At 45.3% G+C, this 23,592-nt stretch overlaps 1 protein-coding gene across 1 annotated transcript; it reads right to left on the bottom strand.

Moving 5' to 3' along the window:
- Positions 1 to 259: 259 nt before the first annotated feature.
- LOC144496783 (zinc-binding protein A33-like) lies at positions 260 to 22,297 on the bottom strand. Its single transcript, XM_078217325.1, has 6 exons — positions 21,863 to 22,297; positions 21,679 to 21,774; positions 21,352 to 21,585; positions 19,739 to 19,761; positions 18,496 to 18,611; positions 260 to 968 (listed from the first exon to the last, which is right to left on the bottom strand). Exons 1-6 carry the CDS (start codon positions 22,277 to 22,279, stop codon positions 421 to 423), a joined length of 1,434 nt encoding a protein of 477 aa, XP_078073451.1. The 5' UTR covers positions 22,280 to 22,297; the 3' UTR covers positions 260 to 420.
- Positions 22,298 to 23,592: the final 1,295 nt, after the last annotated feature.

The raw sequence follows: 23,592 nt of genomic DNA, 5'->3' as shown, positions 1-23,592 counted from the left end.
CTCTGGGAGGAAACCGGAGCACCCGGAGGAAACCCACGCAGACACGAGGAGAATGTGCAAACTCCACACAGTGACCCAAGCCGGGAATCAAGCCCAGGTCCCTGGAGCTGTGAAGCAGCAGTGCTAACCACTGTGCTACCGCGCCGCCCTCTCTGTGTCCTGGGATCAGAGGGATTCACATCAGGGAGACATTACTGTCCCCTTCTTGGATTTAATGATGAACTGTGGAATCTTTGAGAAAAACTGTTTCTCTTCCAGTGATTCTCAGATTGTTTTGTTTGAAGAATCATTTTACAAATGTAACCATGGAGCCCCCAATGTAAATTATAATTCTATATAATAACCACAATATGAACAGGTTCCATCAGTTTACAGCTGGCAGGAGGCAGGGAGACGGTGTGAAATTATGGGATGGATCTGTTAGTGACCTTTAATCCCGCAGATTGTCAGCGGCGCCACGTTTTTCCTGATATTCAATCCCGGACTGAAGATGGGAAAGATTCTCTCAGTGAAAATGTGGGTGAAAGTGTGGAGATGGGACATGTTGTCCGCATTGTAAAATGACACCTGTCCACCCTCATAGTCCAGGAAAACCCCGATCTTCCAGGGATTTACACTCAGGGTGAGGGGGGTCGGTGAGGGGGAGGTGAAGGCAAAATAACCTCTTCCGGGAAGCAGCCTCACAATCCAGAATCCGGACTCAGGTCTCAGGTCGATTCTCCCTTTCCTCTTCACAGACTCTCGGGCCACACCCAGCATCCACGCTGTCTTCTCCCCCACCTCCACCTCCCAGTAATGTCTCCCTGATGTGAATCCCTCTGATCCCAGGACACAGAGACCGGAATCAAATCTCTCCGGGCTGTCAGGGAGCGGCTGCCATTCATCTCCGAGTCTCACACTGGTCCGGTCCTCAGACAGGATGAGCTGGGGATTCGCTGTGTTGGGATCCAGAGTCAGAGGGGCTGGAGCTGGGGGAAAGTTAAAATAACACAGTCAGTGATTTAGAGAGAGCCGGTGGGGAGGGGAGAGAGTGTGAGGAGTGAGGAAGAGAGGAGAGAGGTTTGTGAGGGGGAGGGGAGAATGAGGGGTGGGGGAGAAACAGCAGAAATGTGATGGGTTCATGGAGCAAGAGGGAGGGGAGAGGAGTGGGAAGAGAGCAGAAAGGAGAGGCAGGGAAGAGAGTGAGTGACTAGAGAGATAGGGAGGGGGAATGAGAAGATAGGTGGAGGGGTGCAGTTGGGAAGAGAGCGGGAAGGTGCTGAGGGAGCGTGGGTGGAGAGCAGGGACAGGGAGCAGGAGGGACAAATGAGTGCCTGGCAGGGAGATGGGGTGGTTGTGGGGAATGGGAGAGAGATTGCGGGACAGATTGAGTTTCAAGTTTATTAGTGTCACAAGTAGGCTTACATTAACACTGCAATGAAGTTAGTGTGAAAATCCCCAAGTTGCCACACTCCGACGCCTTTTCAAGAACACTGAGGGAGAATTTACCATGGCCAATGCACCTAACCAGCACGTCTTTCGAACTGCGGGAGAAAATCGGAAGACCTGGAGGGAACCCACACAGATGTGGGGGAGAATGTGTAGACTCCGCACAGACAGTGATCCAAGCCGGGAATCGAAACCGAGTCCCTGGCACTGTGAGGCAGCAATGCTAACCACTGTGCCACCGTGCCACCCAAGGTAAGAAGAAGAGAGGAATTAAAGAGGGAGAGACAAAGGGAGAGTGGGAGGTGAGTGAGGGAGGGAAAAAGGGGAGAGAGAATGTACGTGGAAAGAAGTTTGGGAGCAGAAGTGGGGGGTATGTGAGTAGAGGACAGGGAGTGGAAGGAGAGAGATGGCGGGGTTGGGGAGGGAGAATTTGAGAGGGAAGACAGACTGTGAGAAGAAGAGTGGGAGGGAAGGTCAAGGTTGAGGAGAGAGGGAGAGGGGACAGAGGTGGAGGAGACAAAGCTGGAGAGAGTGGGTGGGAGGTGATATCTGTGAAGCATCGTGTAGATGTCACTGTACAGATTGTACACAATCCGAGTCTGTAAAATATCACACAAAAAATCAATTCCAAGAACAAAAGAATTCGGAACAGGAGTAGGCCATTCGGCCCCTCGAGCCTGCTCTGCCACTCAACAAGATCATGACTGATCTGATTGAATATTGTCAGTGCTCCGGCCTCTACTGCTCACTGGGGTAGAGAATTCCAACACAAATCACCCTCTGACAGAAAACAAAATCTCATTTCTGTATTAAATGGGAGATTGCTCATTTTCAAACTGTCCATTGTACAAGACGCCATCGCAAGCGAAACATCCACTCAGCATCAATCCTGTCGAGTCCTCTCAGTGTCTTCTATGTTTCAATAAGATCACCTCTCATTCTCCTAAACTCCAATGGGTATAGGCCAAACCTGCTCAGGCTTTCATGATAACATAACCGCCTTCATCCCAGGAATCAGTCTCTAATTCAATGGTAATTTCTTCTATTATCTATATTAATCATTTGGATGAGGGAAGTGAATGTACTATTGCTAAGTTTGAGGATGACACAAAAATAGGTGGGAAGGCAAGTGGTGAGGATGACAGAGTCTACAGAGGGATAAAAAAAATTTCGGTGTGTGGGTGAAAGCTTGACAAATGAAAAGTAATGCAGGAAAATGTGATGTTATGCACATTGGTGGGAAGAATAAAGGAGCTGGATATTATTTAAATAGAGAAAGACTGCTGAAAGCTGCAGCACAGAGGGATTTGGGATCCTTGAGTATAAATCACAAAAAGCTGGCATGCAAGTTCAGCAAGTGTTTGGGGAGACAAATGGAATATTGACCCTTATGGAAAAGGGAATGGAGTATGAAAATAGGGAGGTCTTGCTAGAACTGTACAAGTGACTAGTTAGACCACATCTGGAACACAGTCTTCATCCCCTTACCTCAGAAAAGACATACCAGCATTAGAGGCAGTCCAGAGAAAGTTCATTAGATTGATTCCAAATATGGAGGGATATTTTTATGATTCGAGGTTAAGTAGGATGGGCCTGTATTCATTGGAGTTTAGAAGAATGAGAGGCGACCTTATACATACATATAGGATTCTCAGGGGGCTTGACAGCGTAGATGCTGAGCGGTTGTTTCCCTTTGTGGGAGAGTCCAGGACCAAAGGGCATATTCTCAGAGCAAAGGGTTGTCCATTTAAGACAGAGATGAGGAGGAATTTCTTCTCTCAGAGGTAGTGAATCTTTACCACAGAGAGCTGTAGAGGTTGGCTCATATGTTCAGGGCTGAGATAGACAGATTTTAAATCTGTAATGGAATCGGGGTTATGGAAATAAGGTGGGAAAATGAAGTTGGAGGATTATCACATCAGACCAGTCCTGATCTCATTGAATGGCAGAGCAGACTCAATGAGCCGAATGGCCTACCTCTGTTCTTGTGTCTTATGATCTCATGATCTGATGTAAGGAGATCAAAATAGTGCACATTACTCCAAATGCAGCCTCACTAAGGCCCTGTACCCTTGCAGGCACAATTTTTATACTTGATTCTCCTTCCAATAAACTCCAACATCCCATTTATATTCCTAATTACTTGCAGACTAACATTTTGTGATTTGTACACCAGGACATCCAGATCCCTCTCTACCCAAGAGTTCTGCAGTTTCTCTTGGAATGATACCAGACCAGGCCCCAAATATGTTACAATATTGGATGAGGCTGCATATTTCGTTATGTTCAGAATAAAAACAATCAATGATTTTTGGTGCACAGAGCAAATTTGAAATCCCAGTTACGAAAGAAGGGTATAAAGCCATAGGTTCCATAATTTGAAAGAAACACAATAATTTTAGAGGCAGCATCAGGGCACAATGGTTAGCACTGCTGCCTCACAACTCCAGGGACATGGGTTCAATTCCAGCCTTGGGTCACTGGGGCACTGTCTGCGTTGAGTTCTCCTTGTGTCTGCGTGGGTTTCCTCCGGGTGCGCTGGTTTCCTCCTCACTCCAAAGATGTGCGGGTTAGGTGGATTGGCCATGTTTAATTGCCCCTCAGTTTTTGTGTGTGAGTGTGTGCCCTGTGCTGGACTGGTGTCCCGTTCTGGGTGTACCCTGCTTAACGCCTAGTGCCTGTCGGGATAGGCTCTGACTCCCCAGGACCCTGAATTAGAGTAAGCGGTGAAGTGAGGAATAATTTTTCTATTAAAGAGTCAATAAAGCAAACAATTAATGCTATATAATGTATACATAAATAATGAACGAGGTAAGCATGAATCAACAGGAAATCCTAATTACTCACTGAAAGGATGAAGCCATAAGATTCCATAATTTGAAAGAAACACAATAATTTTAGAGGTGGCACAGTGGTGCATTGGTTAAGTTACTACCTCACAGCTCCAGGCACTGGTCTCACACACACCTCAAACCTCATGTTAGATGACATGACCAAGGCAGAACACACAGACTTTCTCAATAATCTGTTCAAATGTCAATGATCACCATTAAAAACCTCCCATAGATAATGGAGGATCAGGTGACTGGCATTAATGAGGAACTACAAGATGCTCTTATGCTTATAAGAATAGTAGAAATAGAGAAATGAATGAGATTCGAAGTAAATAAATTTCCCCAGACCTGGTGGTCTCTGTCTCAGATGCTGAAAGTAGTGACTGGAGAGAAAGTAGATGCATTGGTGGTTATCTTTCAAAATTCTACAGACTCTGGAATTGTTCCTGCAGATTGGAAGGTGCAAATGTAACTCCAATGTTTCAGAAAGAAGGGAGAGAATATGGGGAATGAAAAACTTGTTAGCTCGACATTAGTCAGAGGGAAAATGCTAGAATCTGTAACAAATGATGTAATAACTGAACACTGAGAAAATAATGGTGAATTTGGGCGCAGTCAATGGGGATTTATGAAAGGGAATCAGTTTCACAAACTGGTTGGAGATTTTGAAGAATGTAATAGCAGAATAGATAAGGTGTAACTGGTGGATCTGGTGTACTGAGATTTTCAGAAAGCTTTTAGTAAGATCCCACACAAAAGGTTAGTAAATAACTTTAGGGCAGATGAAATTTGGTGGAATGTACTAGCATGCAGTACATGCCAGTATATGTACATGGAAACTGATTAACACACAGAAAAGAGAGAGTAGGGATAAATGCTCATTTTGAGGTGAGCAGCCTGTTACTAGTGGGGAAACACAATGATCAGTGCTTGGGTCTCAGCTATTCACAATCTACATCAAAGAGGGCTTCCAAGGATCTCCACCCTTTCACCGTGCTCCAGATATGGTCCCATTAATATCCTATATAACGAAAGCAGTATCTCGACACCTGCCTGACATCATTCGATCTCACTGTGAACACTTGGGATAAAACAGGAATTCTAATTTAACGGCTGCGGAAAGGCACTTCGGGGGGGATCTGCACACTGAGGTAATATGGGCTGAGGTTAGAAATAGGAAAGGAGCGGTCACGTTGTTAGGAGTTTACTATAGGCCCCCAAATAGTAATAGAGATGTGGAGGAAGAAATTGCTAAGCAGATTATGGATATGTGTGGGGGTCACAGGGTAGTTGTCATGGGGGACTTTAACTTTCCAAATATTGATTGGAACCTTTGTAGGTCAAATAGTTTGGATGGGGCAGTTTTTGTGCAGTGTGTGCAGGAGGGTTTCCTGACACAATATGTGGATAGGCCGACAAGAGGTGAGGCCACATTGGATTTGGTACTGGGAAATGAACCGGGCCAAGTGTTAGATTTGGTTGTGGGAGAGCACTTTGGAGATAGTGACCACAATTCGGTGTCTTTTGTTATTGCAATGGAGAGGGATAGGGCCGTACGGCAGGGCAAGGTTTACAATTGGGGGAGAGGTAATTATGATGCAATTAGGCAAGAATTAGGGGGCATAAGTTGGGAACAGAAACTGTCAGAGAAAGGAACTGATGAAAAGTGGAACTTTTTCAAGGAACAAATACTGGATGTCCTTGATAGGTATGTCCCTGTCAGGCAGGGAGGAAATGGCCGAGTGAGGGAACCATGGTTCACGAAAGAGGTGGAATGTCTTGTGAAAAGGAAGAGGGAAGCTTATGTAGGGATGAGGAAACAACGTTCAGATGGCTCGATTGAGGGTTACAAGTTAGCAAGGAATGAGCTGAAAAAGGGGCTTAGGAGAGCTGGGAGGGGACACGAGAAGTCCTTGGCGGGTCGGATCAAGGAAAACCACAAGGCTTTTTACTCTTATGTGAGGAATAAAAGAATGACCAGGGTGAGGTTAGGGCCGGTCAAGGACAGTAGTGGGAACTTGTGTATGGAGTCAGTAGAGATAGAAGAGGTGATGAATGAATACTTTTCTTCAGTGTTCACCAAGGAGAGGGGCCATGTTTTTGAGGAAGAGAAAGTGTTACAGGCTAACAGGCTGGAGGAAATAGATGTTCGGAGGGAGGATGTCCTGGCAGTTTTGAATAAACTGAAGGTCGATAAGTCCCCTGGGCCTGATGAAATGTATCCTAGGATTCTTTGGGAGGCAAGGGATGAGATTGCAGAGCCTTTGGCTTTGATCTTTGGGTCCTCGCTGTCCGCAGGGATGGTGCCAGAGGACTGGAGAATGGCGAATGTTGTTCCTCTGTTTAAGAAAGGGAATAAAAATGACCATGGTAATTATAGACCGGTTCGTCTTACTTCGGTGGTTGGTAAATTGATGGAAAAGGTCCTTAGAGATAGGATTTACGACCATTTAGAAAGATGCGGATTAATCCGGGATAGTCAGCACGGATTCGTGAAGGGCAAGTCGTGCCTCACAAATTTGATTGAATTTTTTGAGGAGGTAACTAAGTGTGTTGATGAAGGTAGGGCAGTTGATGTCATGTACATGAATTTTAGTAAGGCGTTTGATAAGGTCCCCCATGGTCGGCTCATGATGAAAGTGAGGAGGTGTGGGATAGAGGGAAAGTTGGCCGATTGGATAGGTAACTGGCTGTCTGATCGAAGACAGAGGGTGGTGGTCGATGGAAAATTTTCGGATTGGAGGCAGGTTGCTAGCGGAGTGCCGCAGGGATCAGTGCTTGGTCCTCTGCTCTTTGTGATTTTTATTAATGACTTAGAGGAGGGGGCTGAAGGGTGGATCAGTAAATTTGCTGATGACACCAAGATTGGTGGAGTAGTGGATGAGGTGGAGGGCTGTTGGAGGCTGCAAAGAGACATAGATAGGATGCAAAGCTGGGCTGAAAAATGGCAAATGGAGTTTAACCCTGATAAATGTGAGGTGATTCATTTTGGTAGGACTAATTTAAATGTGGATTACAGGGTCAAAGGTAGAGTTCTGAAGTCTGTGGAGGAACAGAGAGATCTTGGGGTCCATATCCAGAGATCTCTAAAGGTTGCCACTCAAGTGGATAGAGCTGTGAAGAAGGCCTATAGCGTGTTAGCTTTTATTAACAGGGGGTTGGAGTTTAAGAGCCGTGGGGTTATGCTGCAACTGTACAGGACCTTGGTGAGACCACATTTGGAGTATTGTGTGCAGTTCTGGTCACCTCACTATAAGAAGGATGTGGAAGCGCTGGAAAGAGTGCAGAGGAGATTTACCAGGATGCTGCCTGGTTTAGAGGGTAGGTCTTATGAGGAAAGGTTGAGGGAGCTAGGGCTGTTCTCTCTGGAGCGGAGGAGGCTGAGGGGAGACTTAATAGAGGTTTATAAAATGATGAAGGGGATGGATAGAGTGAACGTTCAAAGACTATTTCCTCAGGTGGATGGAGCTATTACAAGGGGGCATAACTATAGGGTTTGTGGTGGGAGATACAGGAAGGATATCAGAGGTAGGTTCTTTACGCAGAGAGTGGTTGGGGTGTGGAATGGACTGCCTGCAGTGATAGTGGAGTCAGACAGTTTAGGAACATTTAAGCGGTTATTGGATAGGCACATGGAGCACACCAGGATGATAGGGAGTGGGATAGCTTGATCTTGGTTTCAGATAAAGCTCAGCACAACATCGTGGGCCGAAGGGCCAGTTCTGTACTGTACTGTTCTATGTTCTATGTTCTATCCTGGAATGGGCAGGACCTGGCCTCGAGTGCATGAATCTGTGCGGCACTCTGTCTACTGGGCTGCCAAAGACATTGTGCAGCTTGGGGTCTTTTACCATTTTCATCATGAGACTGGATGTGACACACAGTTTGCTGTTGGCACTGCTGGATCGTCCAGCTATATCGAGGATGTTCATGTCACTGTCCAGAGTGACCGGCCTGGAATTCACCAGCAGCAGTGTGAGCTGCTGAAGGATGGCCGGTCACTTGCTGTTTTGAGCTGGGGTGTACACAGTGAATAACCAGAGCGGAGCATTCTTGTACAATACGTCTGATATGAGGAGGTGACTGCCCATCACCTCCACAACATCAGAGATGGTGAAGTTCCCTCTCCACAGCAGAATATCCAGGCTGCAGGAACAGGAATCATGTCCTCCTGATCAGATCAATCAGACCACCATCGTGACCATGGACTGTAAGTGCTGAGATGTGGCATCTCACACTCCTGTAGAAACGATGGGTCAGCTGTGATATTGTCAAGGTATCCCAAGACCAAAATATAACTTGTAAATTTAACACTGATCTTTGGATAAATGCCTGTCCTTTACCAGACCCATTGTCTGTGATAGTTCCAGCTCTTTGGGGAGCTCTTGCATACCCATAGTGTCCACAAACATTCTCACTATTGCTGGGCTCAGAAAGCCATCCTGGTCCAGTCAGCAAGTGTTGTTCAATCAGGGTGACATTGTGGACTCGGGGAGAGAGAGAGGTGGGGGTTGGGCTCAGGGAACCAGAGGTGTTTGGGCTGTCCATAAGGGGTGTCTGAGGAGGGAGGTGACTACACCGGAGTGATCCTAAAGGAAGTAGCTACACAGATATTAGATATTGTAATTTTCCAAAAATCCTTTCTGATTCTGAAGACGTATCGGAGGATTGGAAAACTGCCAATGTGACACCGCTATATTAAGAGGGAAGGAGGCAAAAGGCAGGTAACTATCGGCCGATTAACCTAACATCTATTGTTGGAAAAATGTTGGAATCAATTAAGGATGTAATAGGGGCACAGTTATAAAATTACAATCTAATCAAGCTGAGTCAGCACGGATTCATGAAAGGGAAATCATGTCCAAAGAATTTATTAGAGTTTTTTGAGAAGATCTAAAGCAGTTGGACAGAGGGGAACCAGTGAATGTGTTGTATTTTGACTTCCAGAAGGCATTTGACAAGATACTTCACAGGAGGTTAAGTCATAAGATGGTTAAGTCCATGGTGTTGGAAGTAGTATATTGGCATGGCTAGAGAATTGTCAAAGGGACAGGGAACAGCGATTGGGGATAAGGGGTTCATTTTCAGGTTGGCAACCTCTAATTAGTGGGGTTCCACAGGGATCAGTGCTGGGACCGCAACTGTTTAGAATATATATATACATGACTTGGATGAAGGGAGCAAATGTACTGTATGAACTTGATGAAGGAGCAACTCTCCGAAAGCTCGTGATACCAAATAAACCTGTTAGACTTTAACCTGGTGTTGTGAGACTTCTTACTGTGACTTGCACGAAGGAAGAAAATGTACTGTAGACAAATTTGCAGATGACAAAAATAGGTGGAAAGGCAAGTTGCGAGAGGGAAACAGTTTGCAGAGAGATCTTGATAGGTTAAGTAAGTGAGCAAAAAGTTGGCAAATGGAGCAGAATGTGGGAAAATGTGAAGTTGTTCAATTTGGAAGGGAGAACAAATGAAGAGAGTATTATTTAAATGGAGAAAAATGGAAGAAAGTTGTAACACAAAGGGACTTGCGGGTTCTTGTGCACGGAATACGGAAAGCTAGCACACAGCGGCAGCAGGAAATCAGGATGGTTAATGGAATGTTGGGCCTTATTGCAAGAGGGATGGAGTATAAGCGCAGGGAAATCTTACTGCTACTGTACAAGGTACTAGTGAGACCATATCTGGAGCACTGTGAGCAGTTTTGGTTCCCCTTATTTAAGGAAAGTTATTATTCCATTGGAGGCAGTTCAGGGAAAGCTCACCAGGATGATCCCCGGTACGGGGGGATTGTCATGAGGAAAGTTAAAACAATTTGGGACTCTACTCATTGGAATTTAGAAGAATGAAATGTAATCCCAATGAAACATAGAGGATTATTAAGGGGCCTGACAGGGTAAATGCTGAGAGGATGTTCCCCCTCATGGGAGAGTCTAGGACCAGAGGGCATAGTCTCAGAAAAAGAGGCATCAGCTTAAGATTAAGATGAAGAGGAATTTCTTCTCTCAGAGGGTAACGAATCTCTGGAATTCTTAACTGCAGTAAGTTATAGATTCTGAGTCGATCAGCATGTCCAAGGCTGAGATAGACAGATTATTAATCAGAGAGGGAATCATGGGTTATGGTGTTAAGGTGGGAAAGTGGAGTTGAGGGTGTGAGCCTTTGGAACACCTTGCCACAGAGAGCTGTGGGGCCAGAGTCCTTGTGTATATATAAGGCTGAGATAGATAGATTCTTGATCAGGAATAGAAACAAGGGCTTTGGGGAAAGGGCAGGAAAGTGGATGTGAGGAATGTCAGCTCAGCCAGGATCCTATTGAATGGCAGAGCAGGCTTGAGGGGCTGAATGGCCTACTCCTGTTCCTATTTCAAGTGCTCTCATGGAGATGGCGACACCTTTTCATTTTTAACTATAGATTAAGAATCAAAATCGGATGTGATACTAACCTTCAATAAGTTATACTGACTTGTGTAACTTGTAGAAGTCATCTTGGACTGGGTGTTGTGCAATGAGAAAGGCAATCTAGTTGTGAGAGAACCCTTGGGGACGAGTGACCATAATATGGTAGAATTCTTTGTCAAGGTGGATAGTGATGTCGTTGATTCTGAGGCCAGGGTCCTGAATCTCAATAAAGGTAACTATGATGGTATGAGGCATGAATTGGCCATGATGGACTGGGGAACATTACTGAAAGTAAAGACAGTGGACAGGCAATGGCAAGCATTTAAAGAACAAATAGGTGAACTCCAGAAGTTGTTTATTCCTGTTTGGTACAGGAGTGATAAGGGAATTGTGCCCAAATCATGGCTTACAAGGGACATTAGAGATAGTATCAGATTCAAGTAAGATGCATACAAATTGGCAAGAAAAAGCAATAGGCCTGAGGATTGGGAGCCGTTTAAAATTCAGCAAAGGAGGACCAAGAGATTGATTAAGAAGGGTAAAATAGACTATGGGAGTAAGCTAACGGGGAACATAAAACTGACTGTAAAAGTTTCTATAGGTTTGTGACGAGAAAAAGATTCACAAAAATGAATGTAGGCCCAGCTGTGAGGGGGATGAAGAGATGCTTCAGCATGATTTGGACAGGCTGAGTGTGTGGGCATATGATTGGCAGATGCAGTATAATGTGGATAAATGCGCAGTTATCCACTTTGGTAGCAATAATAGGAAGACAGATTATTACTTGAGTGGGTGTAAATTGAGAGAGGCGGATACTCAGTGAGACCTTGATGTCCTCGTACATTAGTTGCTGAATGTAAGCGTGCAGGTACAGCAGGCAGTAAAGAAGCCAAATGTAACTGGTTTGATGAGTAAGTTTGTGAACGACACAAAGGTTGGTGGATTTGCAGATAGAGGTGAGGACCATCAGAGGATGCAGCAGGCTATAGATCGGTTGGAGTCTTGGGCGGAGAGGTGGCAGCTGAAGTTTAATCCGGACAAATATGAGGTAATGTATTTTGGAAGGTCTAATACAGATAGGAAATATACAGTAAATGGCAGAACCCTTAAGAGTATTGATAGGCAGAGGGATCTGGGTGTACAGGTACACAGGTCACTGAAAGTTGCAACGCAGGTGGAGAAGGTAGTCAAGAAGGCATATGGCATGCTTGCCTTCATTGGCTGGGGCATTGAGTTTAAAAATTGGCTTTATTGAACTTTAGTTAGGCTGCACTTGGAATATAGTGTTCAATTCTGGTCGCCACACTACCAGAAGGATGTGGAGACTTTGGAGAGGGTACAGAAAATATTTGCCAGGATGTTTCCTGGTATGGAGGGCATTAGATATGACGAGAGGTTGGAGAAGCTTGATTGGTTCTCACTGGAACGACGGAGTTTGAGGGGCGACCTGATAGATTATGAGAGGCATAGACAGAGTGGATAGTCAGAAGCTTTTTCCCAGGGTGGAAGAGTCAATTACGAGGGGGCATAAGTTTAAGGTGCAAAGGACAAGGTTTATCGGAGATGTACGAGGCAAGTTTTTTACACAGAGGGTGGTAGGTGCCTGGAACTCCCTGCCGGGGGAGGTAGTGGAAGCAGATATGATCGTGGCTTTTAAGGGGCGCCTGGACAAATACATGAGGAATGGAGAGATATGGTCCCCGGAAGGGTAGGGGATTTTAGTTCAGTCGGGCAGCATGGTCGATGCAGGCTTGGAGGGCTGATGGGCCTGTTCCTGTGCTGTAATTTTCTTTGTTCTTTGAGATGTTGGCCTTTATTGCGAGAGGATTGAGTATCGGAATAGGAATGTTTTGCTGCAATTGTATACGGCATTGGTGAGGCCACACCTGGAGTATTGTGTGCAGTTCTGGTGTCCTTATCTGAGGAAGGATGTCCTTGCTATAGAGGGAGTACAGCGAAGGTTTACCAGGCTGATTCCTGCGATGGAAGGTCTGCCATATGAGGAGAGACTACGTCGGTTAGGATTATATTCACTGGAGTTTAGAAGGGTGAGAGGGGATCTCATAGAAACTTATAAAATTCTAACAGGGTCAGACAGGGTAGATTCATAAAGAATGTTCCCAATCCTGAAGGAATCCAGAACGAGGGGTCATAATTTGAGGGCAAGGGGTAAACCTTTTAGAACTGAGGTGAGGAGAAATTTCTTCACCCAGAGTGTGGTGAATCAGTAGAATTCACTACCAGTGAATGTAGTTGAGGCCAAAATGTTGTGTGATTTCAAGAAGAAATTAGATATAGATCTTGAGGCTAATGGATCAAGGGATATGGGGAGAAGGAGGATCAGGATATTGAATTTGATGATCAGGCATGGTCAAAATAAAAAGCAGAGCATGTTAGAAGGGCCAAATGGCCTACACCTGCTTCTCGTTTCTATGTAAACGAGAGAACTATCTGGAGTGGCAGTTATCTGTCAATCACCTGAAAGCAGTTGGTTCATGAGTGTTAATCAGTGCAGCAGGAAGTAAAACTCGCAAGTGACTCATCAGAGAGTCGATAAGTAAGACCCACCTTTCAAAATGCACGGCCAGTAATAGGTGCATGAGACAGGTGACTGCGCTGGACTGGAATGGAGACTGAGTGAGCAGCGAATTAGGTTCATGCGGGAATGAAATGCACAGGGGAAAGAAATGTGGTTATCATTGGAATTATTCTAAGTTAATTAAGTGAGTAATTTAATTAAATTTAACTGGATAACATGAGGAACAATGCAAGACAGGTGTTATGTTGCAGCTGAGGAATGTGTGATTTTGGACGTCCAGGTATTCCATGACAAACACATTTGCAGAAAGTGTAAGCAGCTGGAGGACTTCCAGATCAGAATTAGTGAGTTAGAGGCTGAACTGCAGACACTGCACAATGTAAGGGAATGGGAGAAATAGCTGGACAATTTGTTCCGGAATATGGTCACACCTCTTAGAATCGGGCCATCTGTTTTGGTCAGCAGTGAGTGACAGGAGGATGTGACCGAGAGTGAGACAGGTAAAGGGACTGAGCAGAGAGTAATGGAGTAGCCTCAGACTTTGCAGTTGTTGAAAAGATTTGAAGTGTTTACAATCTGTGTGGATGAAAGCAAAGGCTGCAAAGTGAATGAGCTGTCTAACCATGGCACCATGATACAGGAAGCCTATCAAGTGGGGGATAACAAACAGAAATGTGGTGGCACTCGGGGACAATATAGTGTGGGACACAGATACTGTTCTCTGCAGCAAAAGCGAGAGCCCAGACAGCTGTGTTGCTTGACCAGTACCAGGATTCAGAGCATATGCTCAGAGCTGGAGAGGAATTTTCATTGTAAGTGGGAGGATCCAGTTGGCATGGTCTGTGTAGGTACCAAAGACATAGACAGGACAAGCAAAGAACATTGTCCTGGTCCACTCCACTAATGTTCAATCAGGGTGATATTGTGGGCTGGGTGGGAACACTGAGGTTGGAGGGAAGTGGTCACGCAAGCAGGGATATTTGGGATATCTGTAAAGGGCATCGTCACCATGAGAGGCTCGGTACCAATTAAGAAGCAGAACCTCAAAGGTAATAATCTCTGGATCATTACCTGAGCTACATGTAAACTGGCAGAGGGAAAATGAGCTGACAAAGATGAATGCTCAAAGGCTGGTGTCTGGATCATGGGCATTGGCACCAGTATTGGGGATAGTGGGGTTGTTTTGATTTGATTTATTATTGTCACATTTATACTGTGAAAAATATTGTTTCTTGCAGGCTGCACAGATGAAACAGACTGTTCATAGAGTACATATGAGAGAAGGAAAGGATAGGATACAGATAGGGTGAAGAGAAAGACCAGCTTAATATATGAAACCACCAATCAAAAGTCTGATGGCACCTAAAAAGAGGGCAAGGAAGAAGCTGTTCTTGAGTTGGTTGGTACGTGTTCTCAGACTTTTGTATCTTCTTCCCGACGGAAGAAGGTGGAAGAGAGTATGTCTGGGGTGCATGGGGTCCTTGATTATGCTGGCTGCTTTTACTGAGGCAGCGGGAAGTGCAGACGGAGTTAATGGATTGGGGGGGGGGGTTGGTTTGCATGATGGATTAGGCTACATTTGTAGTTTCTTGCAGTCTTGGTAGAGCAGGATCCATACCAAGCTGTGATACAACCAGAAAGAATGCTTTCTATGGTGCATCTGTAAAGGTTGGTGAGAGTCCTGGTGGTCATGCCGAATCTCCTCAGCCTCCTGAGAAAGTAGAGGTGTTGGTGGACTTTCTGAACTATAGCGTTGGCATGGAGGGACCAGGACAGGTTGTTGGTGATCTGAACACCTTGAAACCTGAAGCTCTGGACCATTCCCACTTCCTCACTGTTGTTGTAGACAGGGGCATGTCCTCTATTACGTTTCCTGAAGTCGATGACTCTCGTTTGTTTTACTGACATTGAGGGAGATTATTGTCGTCACACCATTTTACCAGATTCTCTATCTCTTTCCTGTAGCCCGTCTCATCGTTGTTTGAGATCTGACCCACTATGGTCGTGTCATCAGCAAACTTGAAAATCGAGCTGGAGGGGAATTTGGCCACGTGGTCATAGGTGTATAGGGAGTATCGTCGGGGGCTGAGAACACAGCCTTATGGAGCACTGGAGTTGAGGATGATCGTTGAGGAAATGTCGTTCCCTATCCTTACTGATTGTGGCCTGTACGAAAGGAAGTCTAGGATCCAGTTGCAGAGGGAGGAGCCAAGCCATAGGCCACGGAGTTTGGAGATGAGTTTTGTCGGAATAATGGTGTTGAAGGCTGAGCTGTAGTAAATGAATAGGAGTCTGACATCGGTGTCTTTGTTATCTAGGTGATCCAGGTTTGAGTGCAGGGCCAGGGAGATGGCGTCTGCTGTGGACCTGTTGCGGTGATAAGTGAACTATCATGGATCCAGGCAATCTGGGAGGCCGGAATTGATTTGTGTCATGACTAAACTTTCAAAGCATTTCATAATGATGGATGTTAGGGCCACCGAATGGCAGTCAAGTTAAAGTTTATTTATTAGTCACAAGTAACGCTTACATTGACACTGCAATGAAGTTACTGTGAAATTCCCCATGTCGCCACAGTCCAGCACCTGTTCGGGTCAATGCACCTAACCAGCGCGTCTTTCAGAATGTGGGAGGAAACCAGAGCACCCGGGGGAAACCCACACGAACACAGGGAGAATGTGCAAACTCCACACAGACAGTGACCCACGCCGGGAATCGAACCCAGGTCCCTGGCGCTGTGACGCAGCAGTGCTAACCAGTGCTACCTTGCTGCTCCGCACACTGCTTGATTGTTGGGACGGTCTACACCTGAACTGCTAGAATGAGTGTTCCAACAAATTGCATAACTCGGGAAGTAAAGAGAGCTTTAAACGAAACTCGGAGGGTGAAGGATCCAAATTGCGTACATGTGGTAAATCCAGGGGTAGATTCAAGGCAAGAAACCATCATAATAATATGGGAAATGAGGATCATAGAATAGCAGGAATAGACAAAGAGATAAAACCTAAGAATACACCAATAGTCAAGACTCGATGGTACAAAGATAATAAAACCATAAAACTAAAAGCTGTGTATGTGAATGTACACAACATTCATAACAAAGTAAACACATTGATAACACACATTGAAGTAAATGAATATGATCTGATAACTTTACAGAGACATTGCTGCAGCAGGAAAGGATACCATTTAATGACATTTAAGAAGGATAGAAAGCTCGGTAAAGGTGGAGGGGTTGCACTGTTTATCAAGGACCTCATTGGTGCAATAGCTGGAGATGACCTCGGTTCAGGAGATCCGGATATAAAATTGGTTTGGAGATGAGGAATAGGAGGGGAAAGAAGTCAATAGTGGGAGTGGTCTACAATCCTCGCAACAGTAGCCACAATGTGGGTCACAGATGAAAAGACAGTAATAATCATGGGCGATTTTAATCTAAATATAAACCGGAAAAATCAGGCTGTAGTTTCCTGGATGGGGAGTTCACAGAATTCTTTCGAGAAAGTTTCTCACAGCAGAACGTTCTGGAACTAACCAGAGAGTAGGTTATATTAGACTTGGCTTTGTGCACTGTGACAGGAATAATGAGTGAATTCAGAGTGAAGGCAGCACTAGGTAGCAGCAACTACAATATGATTGAATTTGAAATCCAGTTTGAAAGGGAAAAGAGAGGATCTAAGATCGGTATTTTAAACTTGAATCGGAGCAGCTATCTGGTCATGAAAGCTAAGCTAGTTGTAGTGAACTGGGTCCCCAGGCTTGGGGATATATCGATAGAGAAGCAATGGCAGATATTTAAGACGATATTTCAGAATATTCGGAATAAATATATTCCTACTGGACAGAAAATCCCCAATGGGAGGATCCACCATCTGTGGTTCACTAAAGAAGTTAAAGAAAGGCTCAAATTCATGGAAAAAGCTGATAACTGAGCAAAGATGAATGGCAGGTCAGATGACTGATCAGAATGTAAAGAATGGCAGAGATCAAAACCCCGCAATAGTGTAGCAGCAGCAAAATAGGTACCCAGTGTCCCCACACTAAACATAAGGAGAAGTCACATTGTCTGTACAAACTGGAGACATTTGATATAACTGGAGACTGAATACAATCTTGATCTTCCATTGCATGGTGATGCCCCACCCAGACGAACAATCCATATAATGGTTTAATCCCTGGTCTTAAAGGGACCACTGGAAACTCCATTGGAAATGAAGTAAGGAGTTTATTTGCTCTGTTTCCTGCCTAATATTTATACCGGAAACAACATCATCAAAACAGAAAACTTCATCATTATCACAATGCTGTTCCTGTGATCTTGTTGTTTGGAAATTGGTTTTCTCATTTTCTACACTCTCGTCAAAATTATTTCACTGGTTCTGAAGTGTTTAGGCTCACACTGCAGGAATGAAGGGAGCTTTTGATGATTTCTCTGCAACCAGGAGGTGAGTTATTTTTCTTACTGCTGCTCACTGCTCCTTTCTCTCTCTCACCCCCGCTGTATATTCATGAGGATTTCTTGTCCCCTGTTCCCTCCTCAGGAACGACAGAACCTTTTCCCACACTGCAAACCAGTGGGAAACTGGACAGTGATACTGTTCTGAAGATCAGCCCTCAGAATGGATTGGGCCTCTGATCAAATTCATAGAGTGAGCGGTGGGTTCACTGGTTCACTACCTCAATGGACTCGCTCAAAAAACTCAACCTCACTCGATCCAAACTGCCCTGTCACCCTCCCTATTCTAGATTTAAAAGCTATACCTACTTTGATCTAAACTCTGTGACCGTGTTCAACATGTGGATGTTTTTAACCTCCCTTTCATTCTGAACCTTGAACATTTCAATAAGATCACCACACTCCCTCTCTTATCCAGTGCAGACTCGCAGTTTCTGCAGTCCCTCCTCTTGATTAATGTGTCCAATTTCACCAAACAGATTATCTGTCATTTATCACTTGCTCTCTAATGCCTGTGTGTCTTCCTGAGAAATGATAAAAAAATGTTTCTCAGAATGACAGACGAGACCAGTCCAGTCTCCGAGAGAAATTCCATTTCACATCCTGAGATTGGTGCTCTATTCCTCTGGTTATACAGATCCCTTCACTGCTTTGACACACAGCGCTGATGGCTTCCGACACTTACCCAGAGGAACCCACAGAAAGAGAAATATGTGAATGGGGAGACTCCAGGTATCAACAACCGGAAATGTGAGTATTTAATCTGGATCTTTGGAGCCCATTCAATATATTTACAACTGGATTTATCACCAGGAAAATTAATATGAGATTTACCGGGGTTAATGAAGTTTATCATTTCTCTCCATGCTCTGTACTGTAAAAGGTCTTTGTACTTCCTGATAGACAGGGCGGCAGCAGATACTGAGAGTTTGTGATTCTCATCACCAATCCTGTTAATGGTAAAAATGATGCTATGAATTTGTCATTGTTAGAAGATTTTAGAACCTATTTAAATGGTCAAGTTTTCAACATTTTGATGATAGAGAAAACGTACAAAGTGAAATGTTAATCTTGTTTCTCTAACTGAGAAAGGAATAACTTTTAAATTCAAGGGCAGAGAATGGAAACAGCCATGTCTTGAAAAAGGTTCAAAACCTGATAACAGCCATCACACACTGCAGGAAGTGATTAACATTTAGCCTGTCCGCTTGCTGTATTATAAACAAAGTTTGTAGAACAAAGACAAAGGCTGAAAACATCCCAAAGCTGAATATCCAATTCTGCAATCCCTGGGCCCACAACTCTCCCAGAATCCTGCGCTCCTCTACTTCCGGCACCTTGAACATCTCTGATTTCAGTCACTCCCCCATTGGGAGCTGGACCTTCAGCTGCCGAGGTCCTGAGCTCTGGAATTCCCTCTCTGATCCTCTCTATCTTTCTAATTCTCTTTCTTCCTTTAAGACACTCTCTGAAATCCATCTCCGTCATCCAGATTAATATTTCCTTATTTGGCTCTGTGTCAATTTACTTTATAACGCTCCTGTGAAACTCCTTAGGATATTAATTTCCAATAAAGGCACTATATAAATACAAGTGTTGTGGTTGTTCATGCCACAGAGCCAGTTTGTATTTCGCATAAAATTAGAATCCGTTCCCCCCTTTCATGTGAGACTTTCTCGGGTTGGTCAGGCTCCATGCAGGGACATGGGTGACCCACTCCTTGGAAACATGGACCGTGCGATTCTCAGGGTCAGTGGGAAGGTCACAGACACTAACAGCCAACATCGGGCAAGTGATCACTTCCGGCCTGGGAACCAGATTGTATTATTTACACTTCCCGGTTATTTATTACAATATGGCAGAACAGTTCTGTAAAATCACTGTAATAAAGTGAGTTATCATAAAGCTCTCGTCAGTGTGTATACGCGGAGCTTATCATTTCCTGCAGTGTGTGATGTCTTGGGAACTAATGACCAACCATTTTAAGTTGTGACAACAAACAATAAATAAATACATAATAACACTTCACTGAGTTTATTCACCAAACTGCAGAGTTTCAGTAAAGAACATGTCCTACCTTCTCTCCCGACAAGCTTCCTCCTGAAAGAAATGAATCAGGAACAGTGAGGGTGACAGTAACAGATTTCAGGAGCAGTTCGACAGGCTGGTGAAATGAGCAGACTCAGAGCAGATGAGATTTCACACGGAAATGTAAAGTGATGCATTTTGGAAGGAAGATTGTGGAGAGTCAAATAAACTGGAATTGAACATCAGTCCCGCTCACAGACACAGTGACCCTCACACACCGTACCAGACACACCCACACACTCACAACATGGAACTGGAACTGGATATCAGTCCTGCTGACAGACAGTGGGGGTTATTCTCCAGCCCACTGCGATGCTCCAGCAATGCAACAGGCTGGGGGACATCAGTGGAGGTTGTTTAGCGGGCTCCCCGCTCGGCGCCACGGCCTCCACGCATCTGCCAGACGAAGATTTGTGGTGTCATCAGCTCCGCCGAGCTGATTTCCAGATTAAAATTGCTATTTACATCTAATTAGTGGGTCCGGGATTAGAGTCTCCGGACCCGCTATTGTGTCTCCCCCTGCCAGGAGTGGTTCACTCCAGCGGGTTTTACAACAGCTCCCACTAACGGGGAGCAGGCGGCTCGACCCCACCAGAAGGAACAGGGGGTCGGGGGTAAGGGGTGTGCACCCTGGGCAGTGCCAGCTTGGCAGCGCCAGCCTGGCCCCCTGTCAATGCCCAAGGGGCAAAGTGGCAATGCCCACTGGGCATCGAGCAGTGCCAATGGGGCGGGTCAGAGGGGGCAGGGCAATGAGGGTGGGGCCTTTTGTCAGGGCGATCGGTGGGAGTGGGTGGGGAGGTGCGTGAGTCCCACTGCCACTCTGCGCAGGGATCGGTGGCAGAGGAAGGGAAGAGGGTGATCAGGACTGGCCATCCAGGTTGGGGGGTTGGGGACTGGCGAGATTGGTGTTCAGGGAGATCGGTGCGGACAGGGCAGTTGGCGGAAGGGGCGGGGAAGAGACATCGGCGCATGCCCGGAGAGGTCCCGGAGGCCAGCAATCAGGGAATAAGGGGGGTCGAAGGGACAGGGTCGCGGGGCTGGCCAGCGATCTCCGCTCTGACAGATCGGTGCATGTGCAGTTTCCCACTCAGCGCTATGCTGCCGGCCTCTCCAACGGGAATGGGGCCCGCTCCCTGATTTTCAGCGTGAATCTCGCTGAGGCGATTCATTTTGAAAATCCCACTACAAAAAACCCAGCGGGAGTTACTCCAGTTTTTACGCAAATTCAGCACTTCGAATTGTTTTGGGACAATCGGCCCCAGTGACTCTCACACACCGTACCAGACACACCCACACACTCACAACATGGAACTGGATTACAATGGGAGCTCCAGGAGGAAATTAAACACGGAAATAATCACAAAGCAAGTGTGAAGATCAAGAAAACTCATTCTTAGGAGGTCACAGGTATTCCCGGGAATCTGCAGACAGTGTGGGAGACGTTCGATCCGAGACTACAGGAAAACCGTTCAGGAAGAGACACAAAATTCTGTTCAATTCGGTTCGTATTTTTCAGTAAATCCTATATTAATTTCACAGTTACCATCAGTTATTTAGTGACTGTGAAGTTTCCCTGAACTGAGCCGCAATATATTCCCTCACCTTCAGAAATATCAACTCGTCTTTTTGCTCCATCTGTTTCTGCAACTTTGAGAGTTTCTCCTCAATAGAATTTAAATTCTCCTGAATCTCTCGAAGGTTTCTCTCAATTGATTCCAGAATCCTCTCCTCTTCTTCCCTGAGATCTCTGAGTAAACGCTGCTCTTTCTCAGTGAGAATCTGGTGCATTTTAGTGAACTCGGATGTGATGTGGGTCTGCAGACTGCTCGACTGTTCCTACCCAATGAAATGTGAAACATAATTAATGTCCCCTGATAAAGGGAACAAAACTAACCGAGATCCCAGAAAATCAGCACAGGGAGACCTTACCCTAACTTCAGAAATCTTCCCTTTCTGTTTCTGTTCCGTTTCCAGAACCGCCGATTTCTTCTCTGTGAGAGAAACTAAGGAAGATTTCAGCTGATCCTGGGATTGGGAGAGAAAATCACAGAATGAAAGTGCTGGATGTTGAAAATGTGATCAAACTATCAGGTAAATAATATTTCCCTTTTACCTTGTAGATTTCAACAGCTTCATCGATAGGCAGGAAGCGGTGATCTCTGTGTTCCCGCGAATCTCTACAAATCAGACAGATCAATTTCTTGTCAGTTTCACAAAACAGCTTCAGTTCTTCCTGATGTTTCTCACAGTGAAGTTTACTTTTCTTCTCTTTCGGATGCAGCTTTATTTGTCGAGCTTTCTCGGCCAGATTCGCTAAGGCCCGATTTATCCTGAGGTTTCTTTCCGGAAACTCCTCTCTACATTCCGGACAGGAGTTTATCTCCTTCTTTTCCCAACACTGGGTGATACAGGAGCGGCAGAAGTTGTGTCCACAATCCAGTGAAACTGGATCAGTGAAGAAATCGAGACAAATGGGACAAATTGTCTCCTCGGTCAAACTCTGGAGCTGTTGTCTGGAAGCCATGGTCATTCTCAGCACTTCCTGATTCAAACCGCTTTCAGTTTCGATGTTCCTGCACATCCTCAGTTCAGCTGTTTCCCGATAAAGTTCACTGCATCACTCAGGGAATTATTACTACAGAGTGGGTCATGTCCTCTCCACTTTCACACTGGAGATAAAAACTGGCGCGGTCTGAAGGATAACGGAGGGGAACCATTGAACTCTGTCGGCGGCGGGTTGGGCTCCCGGGGATGTTGCCAATGGAAAGAGAGAGAGAGATTTGGAGAGATAGAATGGGGAGAAGAGGTGGAGATGGGAGGGATCGAGATTTCATCGCATTTTTCTTCAGTCTGAACCCACTGCCGATTAAAACCACTCTGGTGAAACTCGGTGTGAAATCCGGATCCAGAAACTGAATTGTGTTCATCACTGCAGCCGCTCACATTAAAACATCAAATACCATAAGTGTCAAGGAGACATTTTACACAGCAGGTATCGGGAAGATATTTCGCGGGTTCGATCTGTGAAGTTTGGTTTATTTTCTCGAAAGAAAAACTTGCGGTTTTATAAATGTTTATGAATCCCTCCCGGGGACCCGGACCCAGAGAAACATCAACTGGTGACGGAGCAAAAACAGAAAATGCTGGAAAATCTCAGCAGGTCTGACAGCATCTGTGGAGAGAGAACAGAGCTAACGTTTCGAGTCTGGATGTCTCTTCGTCAGATTCCAGCATCCGCAGTAATTTGCTGATGAGGGAACTTGATGATGATCTGGAATCTCTCCTCCAATATTGGGCGAAGTTTCTTCACACAGAGAGTGGTGAGAATGTGGAACTCGCTGTCACATGGAGTGGCTGAGGGAGAGAGAGTTGATACATTCACAGGGAGGCTTGAATTACACGGTGACTTTAAACCGCACAGAATGGACATGGTTTGTTTTGTGTCTATTTGAGAACATTGAGCTCATTTTCGGAAATAAAAAAATGCAGAGTTAATCAAACTCTGTCTCGGGAATTTTGGGGTCTGTGTATTGGTGTCTCACAGTAAGAGGTCTCACAACACCAGGTTAAAGTCCAACAGGTTTCTTTGGTAGCAAATACCATAAGCTTTCGGAGCGCTGCTCCTTCGTCTCAGACAGTGCTGCCCTCCCAGTCCCTGATAAAGAGGAAACACATCACAGGGTGTGGGGACAGGACTGTGGGACAGACCAATGTGAAATGGGAGGGGGTAAAACGACATCCTATTGGGATTGAATTTGAAGAGTTTCCTCCTACACTCGCGCTATTCCAGCAAGAAAAACCACAGGCTGTGAAGTTTTCCGATGGATCAGATTCATTAACAGG

The sequence above is a fragment of the Mustelus asterias genome, chromosome 8 (genome assembly GCF_964213995.1).
Source record: "Mustelus asterias chromosome 8, sMusAst1.hap1.1, whole genome shotgun sequence".
Lineage (NCBI taxonomy): Eukaryota > Metazoa > Chordata > Chondrichthyes > Carcharhiniformes > Triakidae > Mustelus > Mustelus asterias.
The sequence above is the reverse complement of the archived record's forward strand: the minus strand, read 5'-3'. Positions and strand labels throughout refer to the sequence as shown.